The sequence below is a fragment of the Microdochium trichocladiopsis genome (assembly GCF_020744255.1).
Source record: "Microdochium trichocladiopsis strain MPI-CAGE-CH-0230 chromosome Unknown B0I36scaffold_1, whole genome shotgun sequence".
Taxonomy (NCBI): Eukaryota; Fungi; Ascomycota; class Sordariomycetes; order Xylariales; family Microdochiaceae; genus Microdochium; species Microdochium trichocladiopsis.
In genome coordinates this window covers 2,160,357-2,187,167 of record NW_025763544.1, presented here as the reverse complement: position 1 = coordinate 2,187,167, position 26,811 = coordinate 2,160,357, and the positions used below count along the sequence as shown (strand labels likewise).

At 57.0% G+C, this 26,811-nt stretch overlaps 9 protein-coding genes across 9 annotated transcripts; 4 read left to right on the top strand and 5 right to left on the bottom strand.

Annotated features, from left to right (window-relative positions):
• The first annotated feature begins 445 nt into the window (after nt 1–445).
• On the top strand, nt 446–3,683 carry B0I36DRAFT_379277 (K+ homeostasis protein Kha1). The gene is made up of 3 exons (XM_046160757.1): nt 446–1,428; nt 1,497–1,834; nt 1,908–3,683. Exons 1-3 carry the CDS (start codon nt 501–503, stop codon nt 3,351–3,353), a joined length of 2,712 nt encoding a protein of 903 aa, XP_046018322.1. The 5' UTR covers nt 446–500; the 3' UTR covers nt 3,354–3,683.
• A 1,056-nt stretch (nt 3,684–4,739) lies between these two features.
• On the bottom strand, nt 4,740–5,918 carry B0I36DRAFT_371019 (cell differentiation family, Rcd1-like-domain-containing protein; the record flags this gene model as incomplete). Its single annotated transcript, XM_046159976.1, has 2 exons — nt 4,740–5,299; nt 5,372–5,918. The coding sequence occupies 2 exons, from the start codon at nt 5,916–5,918 to the stop codon at nt 4,740–4,742; spliced, it is 1,107 nt and encodes a 368-aa protein (XP_046018321.1).
• Nucleotides 5,919–7,247: 1,329 nt separating this feature from the next.
• B0I36DRAFT_310311 (uncharacterized protein) lies at nt 7,248–10,922 on the bottom strand. Its single transcript, XM_046152238.1, has 3 exons — nt 10,332–10,922; nt 9,479–10,109; nt 7,248–9,414 (listed from the first exon to the last, which is right to left on the bottom strand). Exons 1-3 carry the CDS (start codon nt 10,542–10,544, stop codon nt 7,472–7,474), a joined length of 2,787 nt encoding a protein of 928 aa, XP_046018320.1. The 5' UTR covers nt 10,545–10,922; the 3' UTR covers nt 7,248–7,471.
• Nucleotides 10,903–11,549, top strand: B0I36DRAFT_310310 (uncharacterized protein). The gene has a single exon (XM_046152237.1). It carries the CDS (start codon nt 11,011–11,013, stop codon nt 11,170–11,172), a length of 162 nt encoding a protein of 53 aa, XP_046018319.1. The 5' UTR covers nt 10,903–11,010; the 3' UTR covers nt 11,173–11,549.
• A 2,234-nt stretch (nt 11,550–13,783) lies between these two features.
• B0I36DRAFT_310305 (uncharacterized protein) lies at nt 13,784–14,366 on the top strand (the record flags this gene model as incomplete). The annotated part of the gene is made up of 2 exons (XM_046152236.1): nt 13,784–14,220; nt 14,301–14,366. A coding segment is annotated over one exon (204 nt), but the record flags the coding sequence as incomplete, so codon positions are not given.
• Nucleotides 14,367–16,439: 2,073 nt separating this feature from the next.
• On the bottom strand, nt 16,440–17,597 carry B0I36DRAFT_7767 (uncharacterized protein). Its single transcript, XM_046163356.1, has 3 exons — nt 17,576–17,597; nt 17,283–17,504; nt 16,440–17,067 (listed from the first exon to the last, which is right to left on the bottom strand). The coding sequence occupies exons 2-3, from the start codon at nt 17,415–17,417 to the stop codon at nt 16,696–16,698; spliced, it is 507 nt and encodes a 168-aa protein (XP_046018317.1). The 5' UTR covers nt 17,418–17,504; nt 17,576–17,597; the 3' UTR covers nt 16,440–16,695.
• Nucleotides 17,598–19,783: 2,186 nt separating this feature from the next.
• B0I36DRAFT_7708 (uncharacterized protein) lies at nt 19,784–20,627 on the bottom strand. The gene has a single exon (XM_046163347.1). It carries the CDS (start codon nt 20,519–20,521, stop codon nt 19,997–19,999), a length of 525 nt encoding a protein of 174 aa, XP_046018316.1. The 5' UTR covers nt 20,522–20,627; the 3' UTR covers nt 19,784–19,996.
• A 106-nt stretch (nt 20,628–20,733) lies between these two features.
• B0I36DRAFT_357590 (uncharacterized protein) lies at nt 20,734–21,896 on the top strand (the record flags this gene model as incomplete). The annotated part of the gene is made up of 2 exons (XM_046157822.1): nt 20,734–21,098; nt 21,167–21,896. The coding sequence occupies 2 exons, from the start codon at nt 20,734–20,736 to the stop codon at nt 21,894–21,896; spliced, it is 1,095 nt and encodes a 364-aa protein (XP_046018315.1).
• A 1,432-nt stretch (nt 21,897–23,328) lies between these two features.
• B0I36DRAFT_344034 (uncharacterized protein) lies at nt 23,329–26,387 on the bottom strand (the record flags this gene model as incomplete). Its single annotated transcript, XM_046156221.1, has 4 exons — nt 23,329–23,430; nt 23,516–23,850; nt 23,919–25,266; nt 25,416–26,387. The coding sequence occupies 4 exons, from the start codon at nt 26,385–26,387 to the stop codon at nt 23,329–23,331; spliced, it is 2,757 nt and encodes a 918-aa protein (XP_046018314.1).
• Between the last annotated feature and the right edge of the window lie 424 nt (nt 26,388–26,811).

Genomic DNA, 26,811 nt, shown 5'->3' with positions numbered 1-26,811 from the left:
GCCATCCATCATCCATCATCCATCGTTTGCGCTTCTGCCCTTGGCAGCGAGGCGGTGTGTCCGTGATCGACTTGCTGGGCAAAGGGCCATGACGACGCAGCCGGGCTTGGCTGCCCTTGGCGCGGGTGGTGCAGTCCAGTCCATTCCAGGCCGCTGATTGTTTGTCCAGACTGCGATTAGCACACCACATGACTTCCCCAGAGGTGCCTCTCCAGGCCCTTTGACCAACGGCGGTCAGTGCTTGAGCTTAATCCGCCACCCCTGCCCACGCCCGCTCAGAGGCCCTTCTGGCCCTCGACCTCACCCACCCACACCTGCAGCCTTCCCCCCAGACCCGCTGCTCCCCCCGGCCTGGGGCGCGTCCTACAGGGTCCTCCGCTGATAACAAGCCCCCATCTTTAACCCAGCTCTCGGCCGCTTCTCCGGCTCTCTCATCCTCCACCTCGTCCGTTCGACAACGACGACGACATCGTTGAGCTTCTCGAAGCCAACTCTCCACCATGGCGACGACTTCACGGGCCGCCCGTACCCTGGCCCTCGCCGCCGCCGCGCTTGTCGTGCCTTCTGTCCACGCAGCCGGCGGCACGGCCACCAACGGCACCACCGCCCCTCCCCAGGCCGGCATCTTCGAGGGCATCAAGCCCAATGCCTTCTCAACCTCGCAGCCCATCACGCTCTTCATCATCCAGGCCGTCATCATCATCGTCTTCTGCCGCATCCTCCACTATCCCCTCTCCTACATCAAGCAGCCCCGCGTCATCGCAGAGGTTGTCGGCGGCATCATGCTCGGCCCTTCCGTCCTCATGCGCATCCCCGGCTTCCGCCAGGAAATCTTCCCAACCGAGTCCATCGTCGTCCTCAACAATGTGGCAAACCTCGGCCTCCTCCTCTTCCTCTTCCTCATCGGCCTCGAGGTCGACATCCGCATGTTCACCAGCAACTGGCGTGTCGCTGCCAGCGTCGGCGCCGCCAGCATGGCCCTCCCCTTTGCCCTCGGGTACGGCATCGCTGTCGGTCTCTACAACAACTTCCACGACCAGACACAGTCAAACATCAGCTTTGCCGTCTTTGGCCTCTTCATCGGTACCGCCCTTGCCATCACTGCCTTCCCCGTCCTCTGCCGCATCCTCACCGAGCTCGACATGCTCAGCACCCCGGTAGGCGTCACTGTCCTGGCTGCTGGTGTTGGCAATGACGTCGTCGGCTGGGTTCTCTTGGCTCTCTGTGTCGCCCTCGTCAACAACGGGTCCGGCATTGCTGCTCTCTGGGTCCTTTTGGTCGCGACTGGGTGGGCGCTGTTTCTTGTCTATGCCGTTCGTCCCGCCTTCCACTGGCTCTTGCGCAGGAAGGGTGCGATCCAGAATGGACCAAATGAGTCCATGATTGTGGTCACCCTCCTCCTCGTCCTCATCTCGGCATGGTTCACAAGTAAGTCTCAGTCCTTCCCCTATATCGTACATGCACTCGAGTTCCGGCCTGCTGACTTTGTGCTCTAGGCATCATCGGCGTTCACGCCATTTTTGGCGCGTTTCTGGTTGGTCTCATTTGCCCACATGAGGGAGGTTTCACCATCAAGGTCACAGAACGCATGGAAGATCTCATCTCCGCGCTTTTCTTGCCGCTATATTTTGCGCTTTCGGGCCTCAACACCAACTTGGGTCTTCTGAATGACGGGCTCACCTGGGCGTACGTCGTTGCCGTCATTGCCGTCGCTTTTGCTGGCAAGATCATTGGCGGCACCCTCGCTGCTCGGGCCATGAACCTTGTCTGGAGAGAAAGCTTCTCTATTGGATGTCTGATGAGTTGCAAGGGCTTGGTCGAACTCATCGTTCTGGTATGTAGAGTCTCCCCCCGATATTGTTCTTCACACAACTTTATCAGTCCTTCAAAACTAACATCGTACACAGAACATTGGCTTCCAAGCCAACATCCTGGACCAAAAGACCTTCACCATGTTCGTTGTTATGGCGCTTGTCACAACCTTCACGACAACGCCACTTACACAGTGGCTCTACCCTCCCTGGTATCGCAAGAAGCTCGAGGCATGGAAGCGTGGCGAAATTGACTGGGACGGCAATCCTATCGTCCACGATGATACTAGCTTCTCCGAGTCGGCTCAGAAGCTGCACAAGACCAAAATGCAGCGTATCCTTGTGTACCTGCGCCTCGACAGCCTTCCCAGCACATTTACCTTTCTGTCGATTCTGGGTGTGGAGGAAGTCCCTCTCGCGGCGACTGAGCACGACGCTCATGCTAGCGATGGCGTGAACACGGTGGTGCCCAGAGCGCGGCCCCTCGAAGTCCACGCGCTGCGCATTCTCGAACTCACAGACCGCACATCATCCGTCATGAAGGTCACCAAGGCCGAAGACTATGCCAAGCGAGACCCCGTCATCAACGCCTTCCGCACCTTCTCCCGACTGCACGACCTGGCATTTTCCGGCAACGTCGTGGTCACACCGGAGAGCTTGTATGCCGATACTGTCGTCACGCATGCTACAAGCCAGGAGTCGGATTTTGTCCTTGTGCCGTGGAGCCAAGTTGGTAGCAACACGGAAGACCAGTCGGTCCCATTCCGCGTGTCTTCGGAAGGTCGGTACGATCCTGGCTCTCACCTGGATTTTATCCAGTCCGTATTTGCCAAGGCCGTCTGTACCACCGGAATCTTCATTAGCAACGACTCCAGCAACACTGCTGCCACCGAGCGCCCAGGTCTGACCCGTTCAAAGAGTATCGTCTCGCTGCGCAGCAACCGGGAAGTCGCGGTCCTGCCGAACGTCGACAAGTCTCACCACATATTTTTCCCGTACATTGGCGGTGACGACGACAGGGCCGCCTTGCGTTTCGTGCTTCAGATCGCCAAGAACCCTCTCATCCAAGCCACCATCGTCCACCTCACCCTGTCCGATGCAGGCACCGACGACATCTCGCCGGCACCGCCCGCTGCCGCGGCGGACGGCACCATGTCCAAAGAGCCCACCGTGGTCGATAGCCTCGCAGAAGATGCCACGCTTTTCAGCACCCTGCAGGCGTCGCTGCCCAACGAGCTCGCCGCACGCGTCAAGTTTGCCGAGCAGAGTGTCTCGAGCAAGACCGCGGCCCAGGCAGCCGTCAAGGCCGCCAGCGAGGTTGTCGGCCAGAACCCGCGCAACGCGGGAGACATTGTCGTCGTCGCACGTCGGCACCAGGTGCTGCAGCACCACCAGCGGTCCGCCGCAGCGGCCGAGGGCAGCAGCAGCAACCCCGTGCAAGACGGCATGCAAAAGACGGTCGGCGTGCTGGGACAGCAGCTCGTCTTTGGTAACCTCACAGCCAGTGTGCTGGTCATCCAGGCTGCTGAGCACGGAGCTTAGGAAGCTCGTCCTCATCCCGCGCCCCGCCTTTGGCTTCGGCCTCATGCTCACGACGACTCTGGAGGATGCATCTTGCCTGGCTCTGGCCTTCGGCTTTGTATTTTTTTTTCCCTTATAGGCGTGTCGTCGTTGGGCTTTGACTATTCTGCGTGACCATCTCGCTGGCTTCTTTTTACCGCCCAAATACCACTTTCGCGCGAGCGTGTACTTGTTGTTTGCCGGCGTTTTCTTGCTTGAATGCATGGACTGGATATATATAGTCTTCTTGGGAATCTTGAGAGCCATCCTGAACCAATCATCATGAAACATATTGAGCCCGGAATGAGTTACATAATTGTTGTGTATAGCTGGCCTTATTTGTGTTGCACGTGCATGTTTGTTGCAAAAGACGGCAAATGCGAAATGATCAAACTCGTGTGGCACTTACCGAAGAGCTTCCGGTCCTGCCGCGGCGACGTCCTCGAGAGAGTTCTTGACTGGGCCATCAACATGCACATTTGGCCAGAATTGGGTACGTCATGGTAGGTAATACACTATCATTCTCCTTTTGTACTGCCTTTGCCCGAGCCATCATTTTGCTCCCTCGTCGTTTAGATGGCATCTGGACAACCCAGCGGTATACACCACCCAGCGATAAACGAAAAGTAAGCCTAAAAACAAAAAAACAAAAAAGAACCCAACCCTTCTTTTGACGCCTGTCCCGCGTTGCCCAATTTACCGTTGAAAATGCCAAATGTACTTCGACCAGTAAGCGTACATCCCGTCTCCCTCCCCCTTCCATATGCCTCCTCTGGCTTCTCAGTATATGCTCTCACGGCTCGCGATACGGCGAGCCCATGCTCTCTCTGGCGACTGAGACTTTTGATGTGGCAGTCGCGAGCATGAGCTATGCGTTAGACTTAGCCAGTGCAGTCCATGGCAGCTCCATGCACATCCCGCAGTCATATCTCCACCGCCACCGCCGTCCTGCCTGCCCTCCTGCCTGCCATCCCAGCTGAGCGACCAAGAACGCCTACGTGCGGGACCGTTCGAGCTCAAAAACCGCATTACTATATCCTTCGAAAGCCGTAGAAGCTTCTCTCGAAGAGCCACCAGGTTTTGAAATACATATGATATCAGACGACTGCGTACCTCTTCCGGGATATGCCGTGGCCTATATCTATTGCTTGTTCAAAGTTAAGGAATGTACCGGAATGAAAGTTAGCATAACGCCCGGGTATACCATTCGTGAAACAAAAGTCTAGAAAGTTTCGTCTTGCTCGTTCAACTGCGCCACGCTGTGATGCCATGGGTGATGATGATGATGATTAATGATGAGGAGTTCTACGTGTTCGAAGACACGAGGAACAGGGTTCGAATAAGCAAATATGGGTGGCCACCGAGGCTCTACAGACCCGGGTGACCGCTCGACCCAGGCTCAATGACTGTGTCGGACAGGTTGATGAGCAGCTGGGCAAGACAGCGCTTTGTAGCTGCATCATCGCGCAATACAGCGCTGAAGGTTGCGTCGCGGAGAGGCTCAGGGAGGCACTGACGCAGAGCCTCACGTGCTCGAGCATTGTCGCTGAGTCGCAGGAAGCAGCGTACGACATGCTTGAGGAGACGAGCAGTCTGCTGCTCGACGAGCTGGGCCACCATGTTGCTAAGGACGGTGCCGACTGCATAGAACCGCTCATAGGTGGCGCAAATGTAGTTGAGGCCGTTGTCGTCGAGGAGGATCTTCTGGACAATGAAGATGGCGACGGTCTTGCTGAGTTCAGAGCCAGTCTCCATGATACGGAGACATAGCGGGATGATCTCGGTCGTGAGGAGAAAGTTGATCACCTCTGTCGAGTCATTCTTGACCAGGGCGCCAATAACACCAAGGCTCGTAAGTCGGAGATACTCAAAGGGGCGAGACTTGGAGGTCGTGTTGAGGAACGGATACAGAAACAGAGGAATGTGGGCTATGGCACAACGGCCGCGTCAGTCAATTTTGATCCACAAGACGTGGCCTGGTTCCCATCTCGATTACCTACCATTGAGAAAGAGCGTCCGGGTCTCGTTGTGGCTGGCCACACACTGGAGGAGGGCGAGGGCATTGCAGACGCGGTTGGAGGCTGCAGCAGTGAGCTGGCTGGGGTTGAGGAGGTTGTAGACGGAGATGATTTCCTGCATGAGCGAGGTCATGACACCAAACGAGTGCCAGAGGATGAGGGCAAGCTCGGGGACCTGCTCGCGCTTCTTGCTGAGCTCGAGAAGAGCGGCCTCGCGCGTGTCCTCGCGCAGGAGGTCGGCAATGTAGTTGAGGGTGCGGCGGTTGTCCTCGGAGACGTTGTCGAGACCCGGGTCCTGGACGTGGGCGGCGCCCTGAGCGGCGGCAGCGGCGGCGGCCATGGCGGTGTTGACGGACGAGTTGTGAGCGGCATTGGCGGCCATGCGCGAGTAGTGCTGCTGCTGAGCGGCGGCGGCGGCGGCAGCCTGCTGGGCCTGGTGCTGGTGGCCGGGCTGCTGGTGCATCCAGGACTGCTCCTGCTGGGCCGGATGGTACTGGTGATGCGCATACATGTTTGGATTCGGGAGCATGCTCGTGCGGGCGTGTGCTGGAAGGGCGATGGGGTTCGGGCTGGGGTGGCTCGTGTCTCTTGCGGCAGTGGCAGCGGCAGAGGCAGAGAAAGAGGCAGAGGCGATCGTGGCCGCAGCTGGGGTGAGGTGCTGTTGCGCTGGCAGCGGCGCAAGGGAGGGAGAGTCGGAGCGGGCAGGGACGCGCAGCAGAGACCCGACGAAGAAGACGAGAACTGCGGCGGCGGCGAGGACCGTGTAAAAGCGTGCGTCTGGCTGGGGCCTGGGGCGGAAAGGAGCGGCTGTGCGTGTAAGGTGTCGGCGCGGCTTCCTTGGTGTTGCTGGAGCGGGCAGGAATGAGATGCGTGTCTTGGTGGCAGGTGCGTGATGTCGTGGAAGTTGGCTTTTGCGGTGTGTGGGGGAGGCACCGTCGTGGTCACTCACGGCTGGCGGGCTGGCAGGCAGGACCATGCCAGGCTCACAAGAGCCAGATTGGATCCTGCCCTGTCCTGCACCCAGTCCGCCACGCGTGGGTGGGCGTGGGAGCTGCCGAGGGGGGGCATTGGGCTGGAGCCTCTGGCTGTGGGGAAGGGCACCAGCTTGTCTCGATCGGAACTGGGGGGCGCTCCTAGCTGGCCATCTGTGCTCACACATCACACAGGCTACTTGCGCTTATCATCCATGTGCCGTCCAGACAGGCCCGGTCCCGGCAATCAAAGGCTTGCTTGCAACCAAACTGGCTGGTGACTGAGGCCTTGGACTGTGGTCACCTCTTGAGCCAGGCAGCCTGGGTCAGCAGTACGCTCCCTGCCGCTGGTCGTCGTTCTTGAGGCAGACTTGACTGGAACGCAACCCGACTTGGAGCTGCAGATCGTTGCCATGCTTGCCACTACCCAGCACCACACCACTGCCCACTAGATACCAAGATACTTTACGCAACTTGCTCACCCTTCATGGACAACCTTGCTGGAGATAAGCACTTGCACCCTTTCGACCAGTGCAGCAACATCTGCCGTCATGTCTTGACTTCTGGCACGCTGCAAGCCGCCTGTCGAATCAGACCAAATCAAAGTCTCGTGTCAAACGTCAAGCAGGCAAGCACGACAAGATACTGCAAGGTACACAGCGGTGGTGCGCCGCCACCTTGGATCAACGTCCCCGACTACGTCCCAGACATGGGGACAACCGGTCAGGAGTAAATCGCATCACGGACAAAGACCGCACACGTAGTAGTGCATGCTACATGGAGTCCGATCCTCACGGTTGAGACCTGTGGTTCACTGACTAGACCCCGCGTGGTCAAGATTGCAAATTGGGAAGGATGACATGGTTGGTGGGACGAGAAAGGAGCAAAAGTAGTAATATGAAGAATTATAAAAAGATGCTCATGCTCGGTGCGCTCTATGTTATTGTTGTTGTGCTGCCAGTCCATGGCCTGGAAAAGAAAATGAAAGCCTCCTTCCTGCGCGAATGCTTGAACATTATAACACGACAAACCCGCTATCGCTCCATCTTGATGCAGTCGTGTCGAATTCACCAGATTGCTCGTGCTCCAGATTCCACTCTGCTCACCTGCATTACAGGCGCAGCTCCTTGAGGATCTGATCCGCAAGGTTCTTGAATTGCCAGGTGTTGCCCTCGATCCTCTTGAATTGCAGCCCGTGCAACGACAGGAGGGGGACCTTGACAATCAACACCTCAAACGCCATCCTCTTGCTATCGCCAAGGTCGCTCTGCACATGGGTGGTGGTCTCGCCCGGCACCCGTCGTGCCGACCCGGATGGGTCTCGGCGGTGGTCTTCCTGCTCCGAGAGCTCCGAGGTAGAATCGCCTCGCTCAGCGGGCGCCTTGCCTGGAGTTCGGGGTGTGGGCGGTGCCTTATCCATCTCTCTAATCTCCTCCCGCTCTCTATCAGGTCGGAAGCCAAAACTCAGGCGCGGACGGTGGCCTGGGGTGGCTGCCGGACTCAAGGGAGCTTCTTGACTCTTCTTGAGGAGAACGCTGGGAGCGTTGCGGCAACTGAATCCTCCTCGTATCTCCGTGTAGTCAATGTCGAGCATCTTCAAGACGCGTTTGACATCGGCTCTAATGGCAGTCACAGACTTGGTGGATGTTGTCGAAACACTGAACAAGCCCTTGAGGAAGACTGGCTTAGCAAGCTCAGACTCATCCAAGCGCTCGGCAGAGTTGCCGCTGGCCTCGCCCGCTTCCTGGTCCGTCTCCTCAGGCACGTCAGCTGCCTTGGCACCTTCTCTCCGTGCTCTACGAGCCTGGATGCTCTCCCTTCGGGCATGTCCCAGGGATTTCGCCCTCATGGAAGCAGCGCGGCTGTTTAGTGTGGGTCGCTCCTTGGGCTGCTCAGGTGCTGCCTTCTCGGTGTTCGACTGATCTGAGCCACTGGTAGGCGGGGGGTCCTTCGCGATTCTGCTTGCAGATCCAAACGGTCGCCGTCGGTAGTCGGCCGAGCTCACACTCGTGGACCGACCAAGGCCTTTGCCGCTCGCACCAGCTCCTCCAGCGGATGCTGGTGGGCTTAGCAGGTCGCGGTGTTGAGGCTGGCTGCTGCCGGATCTGAGCCTGGCTCCTTGGTGCTCATCGCGATCACGTCTTGATTTGCGAATGCTGAAGCTCTTGCGAGGCATCGTTGGTGTTGCAGGAGTCTCAACAGCCGGCGAGTGTACCTGGACAACCGGGGGATGGGAGCGGTCTTTGTCCAATCTTTCCGGCTCCCGGCGACGGCGGGTGCTGAATCGTCGGAGAATGCCGGCGGCCGTGCTCTCCTTCTTGATGGGCGCATCAGCCGGCGTCTCGGCAGCGCTTGGGGTGGGAGGTGCAAGACGATCTTGCTTGATCTCTTCCGGCGCATCGTCCTCGCCATGGGTTCTCGCTCGTGGCCGTGACCTGCCCCCAGTAGCCCTCTCTCCGGCCATTTCGTAGGTTGCTGTGTTGGTATGCGCCTCTGGAGGTGGCACGACCTCTGGCATAGGAGTCTCTGCCACATTCTTTGGCGGGTGAGACTTGGGCACTGTCTCAACCTTATCTCGCTCTTGTTTTTCCCTGACCAAGTAGTAAACAGAGATGAGGGGGCTGAAGGCGTTCAGCGGGTCACTACCCAGCTGCAACGCTTCAGTGCTCGGTGCTGTCAGATTGTCACGGCTTGTTGACGAGTTCCTTCGCTTATAGAAGTCGAAACCAAATCCGCGCTTCTTCTCAATATCTCTAGACGGAGTCGGCAGGTCCTTTTCTTTTTGAAGCATTGAGATAGCTCTCTTGTACTCCTCGGAATCGACCAGACGTGTAAGCTGGCTCTTGATAGCCTCTGCAGGTCCAAAGTTGAAACCTGTCATAGCGCTGATGACATCCTGGTCCAAGGGAAGGGTCAGGGGCTCGCGTGTTGGAAGATGATTTTCTGGTGGCCCGTTGTAGCCCTTGATCATCCAAGGGTGATTTAGCACCTCATGCATCGTCGCGCGTGCCTTTGGGTCAGTCACGAGCATACGGGACAAGAGGTGACGACATTCTGTAGCACTGTGTTAGTCCACAGGAGCACGATAAGGAATGTGGATTTCGAGTCGTAGACTTACCGCTTGAGAGCCAGCCAGGGTAATCGACGGTTCCCTTCTTGATCTTGGCATGCAAGGCAGGCATGCTCTGATCATCAAAGGGAACCTTGCCGCAGACCAGCACATAGAGCACGATACCAAAACTCCACACGTCGACTTCAGGTCCAGTGTAGGCTCGGGCTTGGAGCAGTTCGGGCGCGGCGAAGTATAGACTGCCACAGAAAGTCTTGAGATGCCCACGTGGCGAGAACAGATTGCTCAGACCAAAGTCGATTATTTTTATGTCGCCGGTCTTGCTGATGAGGATGTTTTCGATCTTGAGGTCGCGGTGGACGATGCTGTTGCGGTGGCAGTAGTCAAGTGCGCTTGCGATCTGCCGGCTGAACTTGCGGGCCTGTTTCTCCTTGAGCTTGCCGTGGGAGATGATGTAGTCGAGCATTTGGCCACCATTGACATATTCGAACAGCATGTACCAGTGGTAGTTGGTGCGCACTACATCACGCAGTCCACAGATATTCGGGTGGTCCAGCAGTGTAACAATAGCTGCCTCACGTGCAGTTCGGATCTCCTTCGACTGATCGGCTCGCTCCTTTTCAGCACGAGACTGGTGGTTATCCTCGGTGGATCCGCGAGGGATGATTTTGCAAGCAACCTGCTCGAAGATGAGATGTCAGCCACCGATGGGTTTTCCAGCTTGAATGGAAAGGCTGGGTGTGTACACCCCTGGATGGTTTCCGGGGAAAATAAGGGGATGAGCGTGCCAGCATCATGCCATCTCGCAAACTGTATAACACAGGCGAGCCTCGGAACCATCGGCGTGACGCAGAAAGGGCTGAGCGTCGCGGGCGGACTGCTTTGGGAAAATCACCCTTACCTGTTCGGACCCGTCCTCCTTGCGGGCAAGTTTGACCTTGCCCATGCTTCCGGCGCCAATAGTCTTGCCGAGTATCCATTTGCCTGATTGCGTAGGGATTGAGGTGCGCGTTGTTTTTGTACGGGCACCCGTTGCGCGAGCCTCTGCCGCCGCCTGCATGACAGGAGGGAGAGGCTCTGCCGCAGCAGCAGCTGCAGCGGTGGAGCCCGCCATGTCGGCGTGGGGATGGCGACGGTCGCGGTGCTCACCGTGGCGCGACGAGTTGGAGCGAGTGCTGCTTCGACGATGGACGCCCTTTGAGTCGGGTGCTCGTGTGGAGATTGGGGCGAGGGGAGGGTTCGAGTGCCTCTTGCTGCCTGACGACGACGAGTGCTTGGTCGAGGAGTGTCGGGCTACACCAGCAGGGTCATGGTCTTGCTTGGCAGGAGAGTCGGGAGGGGCAGCACGGGAGAAGGAGGAAGAGGAAGAGCCGTGGCGGCTGTGGCGACGAGAGGACGACGACGATGGCTGCGGGTTGCGGACCGGGTCGTAGGTGGAATTGCGATGATGATGGTGTTGTTGTTGTTGATGTTGCTGCGGCTTCCGGGGAGAGTGCAACGGGAGGAGGTGGTTGCGCTGTGGGGAGGCCGCTGATTGCTCGTGCGGCGGGTTCTGGGCGTGCTGGGCCGTGGCGGAGGCCATGCTGGGCCAGCGGCGGCAGGCGATTGGCGGGAGCTGGTGCTGCTGCTGCGCTGCAACAGGACCAAGTGTGCGGGTAACACCCGTACCCCAGGGGGGACTGCGCTGCCAGCTAACACTGTCACTCGAGTGTTATCTCCCCTTCTTCCTTGGTTGGGCGTAAGGCTTATGACACAACCGTGTGCTGGGCGTGAGCACTGCCGCGTTCCTTGCCGCTGCTGCTCGCGTGAGGGGAGTACAAGCTCACCTGTGTGGTGCTAGGACCTGTGCCACCACCTAGGAAGGACTACCCGCCAGGCTGGTTGTTGTGTTGTCTATAGTTCTGCCCGTGCAGAGAGGCGTGGTGCTAAGTCTTGAACCGCAGGCGAGGGGGGTTGGCAAGCGCAGAAGAAATGGCTGGCGGCTGTGTCGAGGCAGTGAGGGGTGAGCGGGCGAGTTCTTTGTGCCAGGAAGGACCAGGGAGCGGGACGCCTTGGCGAGCGACGGCAGACCCGGGTTGATAGCAGACGGACACCAACAGAGGTCAAGAAAATCGGCAGCAGGCACGCGACAAGCAGAGAAGATGGCAGGAGAGGATCAGAAGTGCCCGGGTGATGGATCACCGGCTGAGGCCTTTGAAAGACAGGCACGGTCGCGCGACCACCACCAGCAGTAGCAGCGGCGGCGTCGGCGGCAAGGCCAGTTACGATGGGCCAGGAACGGGCACAGCGCGCATCGGACGGCAACGGCTATGGGGGGCCTGCCCTGAATACGATGGCTGGTAGCGCCGGCGTAGCCAGAGGGCATCAAATGGGTGTGGGTGGATGACACCAGCCACTGGTGCAGGGTTGACAGCTCTCGTTTCCCAGTTCCTGCACAGTCCCTCGACGTCGCGAAGCAGGATTGCATCGTCGTGTGTGGCCTCGGCTGGTTGCTCCGCGACGCATGGGGTTTTTTTCTCTCTTTTCTTTTGCCCTCTTCATCTCTGCAGCGGCTCCGTTTCACATCGAGATTGGGTCCCCCTCAAGCCCTGGCCCCCTCAATGGATTGCCGTTTCCAATTCCCCATCTCACGATGTTGAGGTTGTTGGCCTGTGCGGTGCCTGTGCTTCACGTCAGATAGAGAAGCCCTTACTACAAACCGGCGGCACCTGACCCTTACTGCTGTTCGAGCGTGCGCGATCTGCTTACAGCTCGCTGTTGCAACCGTTCCCGTCAGCAGCCTTAGACCGGGCGGCATATTGATCCAAACTTAGAGTGCACAGCCGTCGCAGTGTCTGGCGGTACCTGGTGCCTTGCGCCTTGTGCCAGACTCTTAACTTACGCTTAGATGGCAGCCCTTCCTGGACTGCGCGTGGGGCACCTGTCGCTGCCGGAAGGGGCATGGCATGGCTGGCTGGAGCCAGAAGACGCCCAGGGAGGCTTGTCCACCTGGCAGTCCCAATGCTGGCCCTGGCGTCCCGTCGGTGTGATCTCTGCTCGCCCTCGGAGCTCTCCAGTTTGCTGTGTGCAACAGTCGCGCATCTCTCATGCCACTGGACTGCAGTAATCAGAAGGTGCCCGTGGTGGTGCCTGAGGCTGTGGCCAATCTCGATGGGCATTGGCAGCGGCAGCCCCTCTGCATCGGCACATCTGCTGCATGGCCCCGCTGGCCGGGCCAGAGTGGCCTTGAACTTCTCCGCATTCATTTGGTCTTGCCCCACCTGCCCGCCCGCTGCCCTCGCCTCAATCTCACAACAACTTGCAAGCTTTCCGTCCCCAGGTCTGACAGAGCTGTTTCGGTGCCCCGGTCCCGCGTGGCTCGTCTTGCCGTCAGAACAGCGTCACAATCCCATCGCCTCGACCCTTCTCTCATCTTCTTATATCAGCCATTACTCAATCTCTGATGCCAGCTGACTGTCCCTATCTCAATGACCATCGACCACCGTTGTCCAGCTGCGCCAGACCGCCTCCCACACCGCCGCCCCCACCATGGCGCCGCTGTGCCATGACGACGACCACCGCAGTCGAAATAGCACCCCTGGCAATGGTGGAGAGCCCGCTGGCTTGGCTTACTGCGTAAGTAGTGTAGTTAGTGTGTATGGTACGCGCTCCCAGCTGCTGGGCTAGCAACAGCACTTCTCCCCACTGGCACCCGCACTGCTCTCAATAGTGCTCGCTTCGCAGTCCGCATTCGCATCGGCCAGTCGAAACCGACTGTTCCTTGCATTGTGCGTTGACAGGATCACGGGTCGCCGCGTGGTTGACAGTCGTGCAATGCTATCAGTTGTCCACGTCTTGCCGTGCCAACGTGGCACGGCTGCAGAGTGCGTGGACAATGCCATTCGCGGATCTCGCCCCTACGCGTGAAGGAAGGAAGCCCACTGGTTGTTGCAAGGTCTTGTCGTGTCAAGGACCCGAATGCCACTCGTGCGTCATCGCCTGCAGGCACCCTGGTCATCGTCGCATACCCGAGACACAATAATACTTCCAGTTGAGTTGATTAGCAGATTGTCTCTCGTTGTCGACAAATCAGCGTACGGTTGTACACCTCCGGCACGATCGACTTGCGCCTGCTGTTCGCTCAGATCAAAATTAAGCTTGTCACCACAGGACAATTATAGCTTTGATGCATCGCATGCGCCAACCGCCTGAAGTCAGACCACGTTTGGTGAGCACGTACCTCAAGGAAGTCGGGCTACACTGAACAGCTCAGGCACCTTCAGTCCAGCCAATCGAAGAACCCTAAGGTAAGCAGATGTCAGCATACCTTCATTCAGAGCATGCCGTAGGGTCTGCCGCACCCTTTCCGCTTCTGCATGCTCGTACATCTGCATGCACGCTTGAATGTTTGGCCTGCTGCTCAGCCACAACCGCATAAGCATATGAGCTTTGCGATGCATGCTGGCAGGATAGCACACGGGTCTAAAAGGCTATGCTGCGAGGATAAGTCGTTCCCAACAGGCTCGACATGCGCCGAAGAGCTCCTGCTTGCAAAAGACCAATGGAACCAAAACATAGCGTAGGAAACAGGCCCTACATACTTGAGATAGTCCTACGAGAAACATTGGCATGAACCATGGAATGTTGTGCTACACGATTGCATTACTTTCGAGGACGGCAAAGACCATAATCGGATGGGCGGGCGCTAACGGGTTCCATTGATAGGAAACTCCTCGAACGAGAGCGAAATATTCGGACCCTGGTTACAGTCACGGAACTAGCGATGCCGCATAGCGTTGCAAATGACAAGTGTATGATTACACAGATTGCCCCCCCACCTGAAAACTGCTGTCTGTCGGTCCAGCTCATGATCCCATCATTTCACCATCAGGTTCGGTCCTGTGCGCATGTTGTTGTTGTTGTTGTTGTTATTGTTGTTGCTGTCTCTTCGCAAAGCAACATATCTCCAGACCGGGTGCCCGAAGTGCATGGGTATAACCATTTGTGATGTTGACCGTGCCGCTTTGCCGGCCCGTTACGCCAGGTCGGAAATCACAGCCTTCCTCTAGTGGAAGATGTGGTCGGACTAAAAGAACGCCGCGTCCCGGTCAACTGATATGTCCCACTGCATGGAGACTGCCACTGTACCTATTATAACTACTACCTCTTCCCCCATGTAGCCCTCAAGGGCCAGGCATCGTGCGTGGAATATGAGCAATAAGACATCTGCGTGTCACAAAGCCGCGCCACAGGTTCGTACATGGTGTGTTGGGGATATAGCCTGAAACGTTTCCGAGTTGGCCTGGCTGCGCGGCAACAGCCGTCTGTAAGGCGTCTCCTCGAAGTGTTGAGTTCCGCCCCTCCGATTCAGATGATTGTCTGATCATCTTCACTTGTGAACTCTATCTCGCTGCTAAACACTACTCATGCGATGGAAGCCATCAAAAGTTGCTGCCGTACGATTTGAACAGGTCAAGTTGCAGCAATGGAACCTCAAAAGGCAACCAAAATCGAGTACACTTGTTCTTGGCCAGACAGAGTCGTCTCTTGGTTTGTATGTCATCGACAGCTTCTCTTGATGGTTGCTCAGCGCTGCTTTTTTTAATATATAAAGGCGAAAAGTCCTGATCTTCAGGGTAGAGTACGGTTTCTCTGCATTTTCTGCGTCCTTCTTGTCGGGACATGCTCTTTGATAGGTATCAACCGCGAAAGAGAATCATCCGAAGCATAAAATACGCACCATGTCATTCTTGATTGCCTCTCCCTCAAGGCGCCGTCAGGCAGTATTTTACTCGAGTAGCTTCTCACGTGGCTTTACGAAATCGAAACGGCAATTGTCTAGCGCTGCCAGGATCAAGGCCCACCAAACACCTGAGCAACACACGTAGACCAAATCCACGATAACCTCTATTTAAAACATATGCCCGCCAAAGAGCGATCATGTGCACAATCACTCTTCTTGCCTAGCATGGAGACCCCCGAACCGGTTAGTGGTGGCTCAGTGGGAGGCTGACATCTCAAGAACGTCCGCCTCAAGAGTAGTTCTCGTGAGGCAAGTATGCATCGCTGCATGCTTGACACACATCGCAGAGCTCTTGTTACATCCACCTCTGTGGGAATCCATGTCGAGGTGAGCATCCGGACCATGTTATCTCTTTCTACAACGATCCATACAGTACTGACTGAATGTGGCTGGGAGCTAGCTTGCCGGCGGAGTATTAACCCCACGATGTGAAAGTGAGATGCGGCTGGGCTTGATAGTCGAGCGAACCCTTGGGCTACATGGACCTTGGCTCCTTTGGTGAAGAGTAGAGGTTGTGTGTGGTTGCATGCTTGTACGAGCGGTTAAAACAGGTTTTCATAGTCTCATACCACAAGTAATATCTTTATGAGCTCTGGCCAGTATCCTTGAATTGCTCAACACCATCCACGAGGGGCGGCAGACGTGGTGTCGATCCGTGGGTTTAGAGGCACAATCGAGCTGGCATTCTGGATGGACTTGTGTTCCTTGTCCAACCCCCAGGACATGCCAGGGATGTCGGCCACTATCTCGACCGCGAGCTGGTTCGGAATGAACAACAGCCGGGCCCAAGGGGAGAGACCATCACGCCTCGGCTCTCGGTTATGGTTCTCATTAGTCTTTGTCGAAATGATTCTGATCCATTTTGATCCGCGGTTCACTTACAAGGACGTAATGCACAGATCTGACGCCATCTCATATGGACATCTACAGGAAAGGGTGTCTGAAATTAGATCCGAGACTGGAGTGGCCTAAATCACATCCGCCATAAGCAGAGCTGTGATATTTAAAGCACAAGTGTGGCAGGGGCATCAAGATCAACCCCGGCAGGATTGTCATAGCCGAACCAGTCCCACGTAAGATCTCTCTTAAGACTTGGACATTTTTGGCCCTCTCCCGGGTAACAAAGTCTTTTTTGAAATCTCTTGTTGAATGTGGCGCATGTCAGGATGTTAACCCCTGGACGGGAAAGAAATTATCACAAGTCTACATTTCCGAGCAGCCCTGCCGCCAGCTGCATGGTTCATGTATCAACGACGAGATTGAGAGACCTCCGGGAGATAGGACCCATTAGATAGCATATTCCTTGCCGTGCCTCAGATCCCCGGAAACAGTCGCGCGATGCATATTTATACACGCATGCAGGGAGCGGAAGCCGTGCTCTGTGGGACGCCGACTAAGCTGGCAGTCATCTATCTGCCCCTGGCACGTGTAAATATGGTTGACTCGAGAATTAGGCAGGGGTTCCGTCCGAAAGACGTCCATCTCATAATCGGCATGGTCTTGTCTTCAAGGTTTTGACGACTCGCGGCCTTGTTATGCACGTCATTTTGGTTCTTGAGATCAATATGTACAAAGATTGTTGCAAAAGCTGGTCACGTGGAGCAGTGCTATTGGACCCTGGAGATGCATCCTTTCCCCCTTCGAGATGGCGCGAGCCCGAATTGATACCCCTATTGCTGCTTGCTTGCCTTTGTTCTTGAAGGTTGTTGTCACATGTGATTTCAAGCGGGACGGCGCCAATCACTTGCTTCCAAGTCCGGCCTAGACTTTTGCCAGCTTCATGAGCTGAGAACCTGAGTATGTATGTGACGACATGGCCTGGCAGTATCACCGTAAAGGACAAGCTGTCAAACGGCTGAGAACTTGTCAATGATAAGCTTGCATGACGCAACATGTTGTGTGCGTAGACGGGGCTTCTCGTTTCGGTTGATAAGCACGAGTGCAGCCATTGACGCCTCCTGCCCTGGTCTGACGTCGTCGTGGTGATCTTCACGACAGGCGGGAGGGGCGCAGGTGGGGTTAACCCACGAAGGAGCGCAGTATTCGTAACGACAGGACACTTTTACACACCTGAACAACTCCTGAGGCCGAGCAGAAATAAGGACTTGGGGATCGAGCTGCTTCTGCAAGAGGCGCACCAGCTGTCCCTCGAATGAATAGTGTGCCGTACATAATGCGTGCAGAGTCCCAATGAGGGCCAATCATGCACGTGCGCACAGTTCTGGTGAGAAACACACGGCGCCATGAAACTCAAGCTTAGGACCAGACAGCCGTGTCGCTTAAGGTTGTCACCTAGTTCCGCCCAGTCAGCAATTTGTGGTCAGTGACACACCGCTTCCGAAAATCAAAATGCGCCCACTCACCTCGCTTGGTGCAGCAGCCAGCAGCAGAGTCAGTGGGGGTCGTCCCGTCGTTGCGGAGCTGGTGCTTGGGACCGACCATGAGCATGAAGGCCCCGGCCTGGCGGGAGGCTTCCGTGGGCGCGCCGCCAGGGCCACCATGCGTGTGTAGCTCCGGGACCGTGACAAGCGCCAGTCTTTTGGGGTAGCTCCCCTTGTGCCGTTCCCCACACTTGGATCCAAGACATCCATGGATGGCCGCATTCCATCCAACCTGGATGCAACCACAAACCTTTTCGCCGTCGTCGTGTTGTGCCGCAGGAGGCAGCTGTTTCAGAGACGGCCAGCAAGGTGTTCATGCTTGCTGGAATTCTGTAGCCGGTCGGTCGCTCAAAGTTCTCGTGCTCAAGTCCTGGTCTCGGTCCCGGGGCTGAGGAGGCAGACTGGCTGGCGACTTTGACAAAATCGAGACCAACATGCTTCACTTACAATGAATGACACTGAAAAGGCAAGACGGACGCATTAGCATGACATTGGAACTTCAACGCTCACCTGGCCCTGCATCAAGTGTGGCCTCGACATGTCTGATTGCAGTCTCCGGATAGTGACGCACGCACGTCAATGGCCGTCGGGTCCCATTTGCGTTCTCGTTGAGTCCCTCAAAGCAGCATCATGACTGATATATTCGGGTATGAGCTAGCGTGCAGTCGACGGTGCGCACCTGCTGATGCTCACTTCTCAATTACGCTCGTAAAAGCTCGAATCGATGACCAAACAAACTATTGTCCCCCAGCCAAACGCCACGGCCACTTTCTTGTGGTGCGCTGTAGGGCTCTATTCACGACCTGGGGCGTGGTTGGCCCCCTTGGCTAGAAAAGGGGCTTTGCATGCTGGCCGGCGAACGAGGCTGGCCCCACGATCCGAAATGAGACCTGGGGCACAACCTCGACTATTTGTGTGCACAGGACTATGCCTCAGCAGTACCATGGCTGAATTATTGACCACATGACCACTGGAGACAGGGCTGCTGTGGCATGTCGGAGTATCGGTGTGATGCTGGCTCACCGGCTGGGCATCCGGATGGCCTGCGAGGTGGGTACTTGCTTGATTCCACGACGTGTTCCAAGACATAATACCCACAACTGTCTTTTTGTACGTAGTACTGGTAGTTTCGTCCTTACGCAGCACGGTGGCTGGCGATGCCGTGGTATGCGCTCCACTGGACAGGAAAGTACCGCAATACCGGTGCCCCGAGTATCGCTGACCCCCCCGTGCGACTCAGCAAAGATGTCTTGCAGCATGATCTCTGCAAGCGATGCGTCTCCTGCTTCGCAGCGGTCAACATGCTGTGCTCCAACCTGGCACTGGACGCGAAGACACTAAGCAAGGGTGCTGTTTGGGAGCTGCCGTTCCGGAAGTCTGGGCTGCAGAGCTGGAGTGGGGGTTCCCAGGGGATGGCCACGGCTGCTGGGCGTGGCGCCGGCTTCCAAGTTGCTTCCACGGCCCACATTGTCGACTACATACCGGGATACGCGGCGGCCCAGATCGACGGGGAGCATGGGTGCGTGGTCTCTCGGGGTGGGTGCGAGCGCCGTTACAAAAGTGTGGCCATTTGGAAGAGTGGACGAGAGTAAATTTTTTCAGCCCAAGTTGTGGGCAAAGACCGACTCAGACCCAGCTGGACCCTGTGCCTGGCTCAATTGGCATTTCTGCAGAGTCGCAACGGCAGCAACTCGCCACTTGCTGGAGCGGAATAGCAGGGGGGCCACGGCGCAAGCAGTTGCCAGTCCCAATCGCCCAGCCGGAGTGAGCGACGAGGTAGAGCGGCGAGCGAGGGGGAAAGCGGGTTGCTTTCGGCTTGGACCCTTCGTGTGGCGGCGGTCTTGCTGTGTGCTGGACCCCTGGGCGGCCGAGCTGTGCAGCACAGCACAGCACCCACCCTCAGGACGGAAGGCCACTGGCCAGCCGCAGGATCTTAAGGCCGGGGCGCGCGATTGCCCTCAGAGGAGGTGGAGCTGACTCGAGGCGTGTTGTGCTGACAAGCTGCCGGTGGCTGCCCAGGTGGGCAGGGGGCGATGTCATTGTTGGTGGGAGCCCACTTTTCGATGTGCTGATGGCAAATAAACACCACTTTTTCCTGGTGGTTGGAGGGGAAGCGACCTCGGCGTGGGTGTCGTCAGCGAGCAGACGGACGGTGATGGGGGATGGCCGGACGCAGCACGAGGGACAGACGGAGAGGCAAATCTTTTGAGCGCGAGCGCGGGGGATTGGCAAGTCCCACCGGCCTGTTTGTTGTTGACTTAAAAGGCATCAAGGAAGCGCTCTGGGCGTCGGTGTTCACCATAGCCTCGTTGCTCCTTCTTCCCATTCTCGCCTGTCGTATCATCGTCACAGCCCGTAAGCTTACAGCATTGCGAACCTCGTTTGTGTTTTTCCAAAACCCGTTCAGTGCACCAGGCACCTTCTCCTCCCTCGCAACCCGACGATAAAGATCTGCGCGACGGCTTGCAAGCTTGACGGCGAGCTTCTAGCCTTGGGACAGAAAAAAGGTACGATACAATCTCGGCCTCTGGCCGAACCTGACTTTTGTTTTTCCTGCCAGAGCCGCACCCTTCCCTGGCTGGGATCACGCCTGGCCTTGCGCCCACGATGGATGCGGCCTGGAAACACGGTCCAGCTGGCATAATCAAACCCTCCATCGTGTGACCAGCTGGAGATTTCCGGATCCCTGCCCTCCTCATTCCACGACGATCTCACCGCCGGCCGCCTCTGCTGCTCTCGCGGCCACCGAGCTCGGAACGTGCCCACTGCCTCCCGTCTCTTGGTCAAACTATATACGCCATTGCCCTCCTGGTCCATATTTGCCCCCACGAGCATTGCTGATTGCCAGTTGCCCTCCAGTTTCTCGTTAATAAACCCGTCCTGCCTCTGGTCGGTACTTTTCTTCTCCTCCCTGTTCCTCCCCTTCATCTCATCCCGTCCATCACTGCATCGGCCACCACACTGTCACGTTGGTTTTACGACCTGTTTCTCTTGTATGCAAAATCAAGAACCATTGCCCTGGAGCAATCCCCCCACATGGAGACCTGTTAGACTGACATATGTTTTCTCTCCCTGCAGATAACCCCTAATCACACCTTACTTCGCCGACCGCCCGTCTCCGAACTCCCACAGTCCACAAAATGTCTGGACGCGCTGCCCTCCGCCTCTCCCGAGCTGCGGCTCCCCTCTTCACCACCGCCAGCCCTGCGGCTCGCGCATTCCCTGCTGCGCAGCGCACTTTCGCCAAGACGGCGTTCCGCGCGAAGAGCGACGTCGTTCGCGAGACTGAGGTTCCCGTCTCCAACTACTCCCCCGATGCCAAGGGCTCTGGCGCCTCGTCCAGCGACCACTACAGCATCCCCGTCAACCGCGAGAAGGCCCAGCCCACTCCTTTCCCCTCCCCTGAGGATGCCGACGTCGTTCCCCTGACCCGCGAGGTCTACGACTCGATGCCCCCCATGATGCAGAAGATGACCGTCATGGACAAGGTTGTCATTGTCACTGGGTAAGCTGGGATCTCCGAAAGACTGCTTGCGCGATAGGGGAGAGCCCATGACTAACTTGAATTCGCAGTGGTGCTCGCGGTCTCGGCAACCACATGGCTCGTGCCTGCGCCGAGGCTGGTGCCAAGGCCCTGGTCATCTTTGATGCCAACCAGCAGCTCGGCGACGAGTCCGCTGAGGAGCTGCACCGCAAGACTGGCCTTCCCGTCACCTTCTTCAAGGTTGACGTTCGTGATGGTGACGCCATCAACGCCGCCGTCGACTCCGTTGTCGAGATGTACGGTGCCCCCGACGTGCTCATCAACTCGGCCGGTATTGCCGACTCCAACATCAAGGCCGAGACTTACGACCCCGCCATGTTCCGCCGCCTCATCGACATCAACCTGACTGGTAGCTTCCTCATGTCGCAGGCTGTTGGCCGTGCCATGATGACTGCTGGCAAGCCGGGTTCCATCATCCTCGTCGCTAGCATGAGCGGTAGCATTGTCAACTACCCCCAGGAGCAGAGCTGCTACAATGCCTCCAAGGCTGGTGTCATCCAGTTTGGCAAGTCTATTGCTGCCGAGTGGGCCAAGTACAACATCCGTGTCAACTCCATCAGCCCTGGCTACATGGATACTGCGCTCAACCGCGTGCCCGCCCTTGAGGCCCAGAAGAAGATCTGGCGCTCCCTGACCCCCCAGGCTCGCCTGGGTGAGGTCGATGACCTCAACGGTCTCTGCGTCTTCCTCGCCTCTGACGCCTCTGGCTTCGTCACCGGCGCCGACTACAAGATCGACGGTGGCTACACTTGCTACTAAGATCAAAGTTGTGCCAACAGACTTTTTGAGGACACAGCGAATGTGTCCCGTACGCGGATGATGAACTACTCATGTACCAGTTCTCGCCGTGCGAGACTCTTGTCTTTTGAGGGATTCTGCACTGCACAAATGGCGCTCGGCGTTTTGGTTTCGATCTGGACTGGGAGGGGGGCGGAAAATGGCAGAAGTCGGCCGGGACTTTCTGGGGTTTTATCAGATAGACGGCAGTGTAGATGTGTGTAGCTAGAGCAGGACGGACTACGGGTCAAAATGGTCTGGATACATAAGTGGACACATTCTAGATTACATAGATGTATTCAGTTGGTGTCTCTGGAAAATCGCGTTTGTGCAACTGCAAGCAAATGGGACGTGTGAGCATTCGGTGAGAGTGTGCGTCCGACAGGGAGAGTGAGTCGACCAGCAAGCAATCCGATGGGATCTGCCTGCCAATGGGCCAATCCATGGGTGCGAGCATCTCAGCACCACGAGCTGGACAGGCCCTTGTTAGTAGGTCTCACGCGAGATACATTACTCAACGAGCACTTCCACTAATGCGACGCTTATTTTCTCTTTTTCTCATCACATCCTTTTTCAGCTGTCATCATCTCATCTCGCGGATATCCTTCGCAATGCCCGTCCCCTCCTTATTTGCCCCGGTGGGAAATTGGACAAAAACAGCTGGGTTTCCTATGTACACATGCATCTGCGTATGTTCATTGCATCCAACCTGGTGCCTCGCGCTCCAGGTCCCGCTTGCTTGCTCTCTATATCGTGCGTGCCTTGTAGGAAAACTGCTTCCGTGACAACCGAGCAGGGCCGTCTCTGAAGAACCGAAGGCCACCAACCGTCGCTCCTTCCACGCGTATTTCCTCGAAATGACAAACTTATCGGCCACATTGTTGTTCCGAAATCTGGTATCGTTCTGTAAAATGCACACACAAAAGGGGCCTTCCGCTGTAAATCAGCTTGTTGGTGAACAAATGTTGCTTGTTCGCTCACGGTGGGGGCGTTTGGCGCACAGTGGGTGAGAGGCTAGGATAAATTCCTAGACTCTCGGCCCCACCGTCTGCAAAATCATCGTCTATAGAGCTGCGTCAAGACGAGCTCTGCTTAGAAGTTGTGGCCCTGGGCAAAAGAAATCATAAATCGTCCAAACACTCCGCTTCTATAAATGTCGAGATGGCGTGAAGGACTTTGGTAGTGCTCGTGCCTGAGCAGTCGAAAAGCTCGACAAGAATATCGCAAAGGCCAAATCTGCGGCCAAGGATGATTGTTCGTCAAGAGTCGAAGGTTGGCGTCACGGCGCAATCGTGCAACTGAAAGCCAAAGGTCTCCGCAATTCGCTAGCCCAAAAGAAAATGAATATGGAATGCTTAGTTTGGCGCCTGGTCATGTTGGCTGACTGCACTATTGGTGGTGCTCGGCGAGACCTCTACTGCCCCTTGCGAGCCTTTTCAGCCTGGCGTGCTTCTCTGGCAGCGCGGACAAGAGGCGACAGCTGTTGCAGGTCCACGCATTGTTTCATGAAGTCATGCTAGTAAAGTGTTAGTGCCAGAAACGCAATCAGGAAGCAAGAAAAAAAAGAAACACCGAGGTCAATGGCGGGGTAATCATCTTACTCGTAACAAGTCATGCGCGGAGGCTCTCTTCTCGGGATCCACCTTGAGCGCAAAGTAGAGGAAGTCTCGGAAGACGGGCGACAGATTTTGCTCGTCTTTGATTTGAGGCGTGCCGTGTGTGGCAATAAGCCAGAGCGCACGTAGAGGAGACTCGGTCAGGTACGGTGGCTCGCCCTCAATCATCTCGATTGCCATGATGCCCAACGACCAGATGTCAACCTTCCTGCCGTATTCCTTTCTGGTAACCACTTCAGGCGCCATCCAGTATGGTGTGCCCACCATGGTTGTGCGCTTGCTGTGAGCTTCGTTGATTTGCGCACAAAATCCAAAATCGGCTAGAGGCGAGCAAGTTAATTATCCTGTCGTCTTTCACAAAGCAGCATTGGTGGAGTGTAGAACATACTCAGCTTGATACTGCCGTCCAATGAGAGCAGCATGTTGTCGGACTTGATGTCTCGGTGAATGACGCCTTTGGAATGCAGATGCTGGAGACCTTTCAGAGTCTCGCGACAAACGGACGCGATCTGGCCTTCTGTCATAATATTGAAAGTGACAACATCCGTAAGGCTGCCACCCTCCATATACTCCATGATGACCCAGAGTTCGCCACCGCAGAGGTAGCTGTCGATAAAGTTGACAATGTTGGGGTGCGAGCTCTCCTTCATGACGAGAATCTCGTTGATGATAAGATCCTTTTTCGGCTGCTGCTCAAGGTTCATCTGCTTGACGGCTACCAGCCGGTTTGTGCCACGCTCGTGGCCTGTGTAGACGCCTCCAGAGGCGCCCTGGCCGATCTTGGTGAATCCGCGGTAGATCTCACGCGGGTCGCCTTCTGAGCATATCCTTTTGAGCGCAGCGACAACATCCATACTGTTGCTCTGACGCTGCTGCCTTTGCCGCCGTTGGGTGCCGGGGCCTCTAGCTGGGGCGCCAGCCCCATTGGCTCCAGGCACTTGCCCAGGCTGAGTATGAACGCTCGGCAGGGGCTGCTGGCCAGGCACGCCTTGCTTAACACTGGTCGACCTGCCCATCTGTCCTTTCATGGCGGCCTGAGCTTGACTCATGGCCTGCTCCTGCTGTTGTTGGAGCAGCCGTTGTTGGTATGATGTCTGATCAGGCACAGGCGAGGGTTGTGGTGCAGCGGATGCGTATGGGGAGTGGCCGTTCGCGCGTGAGTTTGAGCGGGATCGGACATGTTCCTCCGGAAGCATTGGCGCGTTGTCCTTAGGCAGACCTTGATTGAGGGGGATGTCGTCGCTGTGGTGGCCCATACCAATTCCAGAGTCCTTGGGTGGGAAGGGCGATGGCGGCGCAGAGCGGTTTGGTAGTGATGTCGGAGGCTTTGGCGCTGGTCGACTTGGCTTGAGGTTCGGGTGCTCTTTTGAGGGGTTATGGCCATAGGTCTTGCCAGATCCAGGGACCGGGGGAGGCGCTCGAGGGTTTTCGAAATTTCCTTCGATGACAGTTGGAAATCGTGGACTCACTGGCGGACTTGACACGTGGGAGGACATACCAGCAAAGTGACTCGTCGAGTACATGTTTGGGGAGTTTGTGGACATTCCGCTTGTGGAGGTTTGTAACTCCGGAGCTCTGGCGTCGTGGAATTTCTCAAAGACCTGGTCTTCGGCCGGCTTTTCTGTCGTCTCCTTGTAGAACTCGACCAAATTCGCAATCATTTGGGGATTTTCGCGGCGGGCATTCTCAGGAATGCCGCTCTGCTCGATGAGGCGCTGCCATTCTTTCGGGAGGCCCTGGGATACAAGTCAGATCCGTCAGCGACTAATTGCGAAAACCTGCAGGGTCCTTCCATTTTCACCAAGTCGCAGATGCACGCAGGTTATGACACCCTTGTGGCACAATTGTTGAGAGTGACGGAGAAAGAAAAAGGACAGCGACGAACCGTGAATTGGCCGGTGTTACTATCATAGCCAACATGCGTGACGTGCACGGGGTTCTCCGGTGCAGAGATGACTGGCTTCTTCTGCGAGCCGACCAGCGTGCTCACGAGGCCTGAGAAGCCCGACTTCTTCCTCAAGACGCCGGGCTTGGTGTCCTTGCCCGAGTCGTCAGAATACCGTTTCGGGCCAGCGAGCGGACTGTCGCTGGGACGCGAGCCCTGCGACTTCTCCGACATCATGTTGACAGAGGGTGGGTCGGAGGATGAAAAGCTCGCAGACTGCCGAAGAGCAGGGCTGACCTGCCGCGGGTCGACGGCGGACGGGCTCTGCAGCAGAGGCGGCGGCGCGGGGCGACGGATTGATGGCGACGACCTGGAGGGCGACTGGTGGACGGGGGAGTAGTCGGCAGTCCTGGTAGCCTCGACGTGGTAGAGGATGGAATTGCCGTCAAAGGGCGCGCCAATGAGCTCGTCAGAGGGGCGGCTGGGTTGTGAACTGAGGGGTAGTGAAGATTGGTGCTGGAAGTGTTGATTGTGGTGAGACGAGGCAACAGGTGACCCCGACGACCAAGTGGGGCCCGCAGCTGGGCTGTTGAAGGCGGGCGAGTAAGGCGGGCCTGCGGGCGGCAGGACGGGCGACGGGTGGGAATGCTGGCTGGCGGCAGCAGACGAGAGGACAGGCAAGTGGTGGGAGCTGACAAAGGAGCTGTCCGAGGCGTTGTTGTGGATGCTCTTGTGAGGGTACTGGTACTGGTACTGCTGCTGGTGCTGGTGCTGCAGAGAGGAGGGGCCACCGCCGTTGCTCGTGGGCGTGCGGCGGAGCGAGGTCGAGCTGCGTTTGCTGCTGAGGATGTCGCCAGCCGACGACGACGAGAGCGAGAGCGACGGCGGGCTGCTAGTGGGCGGGCGCGAAGCTTTAGACGGCTGTCTCTTGGTCAGGCGGTTGCGCTTGGAGCTTGTGTTTTGGCGGTCCATCGGGTCGTCCCTGTTGGGAGGGGGGGGGCTGGTTACAATGGCCAACGGGATGCTGACGACAAGGAAAGGAAAAAAGAATCAAAAAAGAGGCAGTAGCGCGAGGGAGATTGATGATGTTTGGAGTCCTTTGAGAAGGGGGCAGAAAGAGGCCAGGGAACAGCAACCCACACAACCCTGTTTTGCAGCGACGACAGGCAGTCTCAATTCAGGATGGGATGCCCCCCAAACCTGGGTGGGCAGGAGGGGCGGCTAATGTTTGACGCACCCGCGCGCCCGTTCGAGTGCCGTCCTCACGGGCTCCCCTCGATCGTTGCAGGCCGGCAAGCAGAAACGTCAGTGCGCGCGACCCTGAATCGATCCCGGTCGAGCTCGCAATGGCAGCTGAAGCTGTTTCGAGTTGCTGTGCCTTTTACGGCTCACCGCA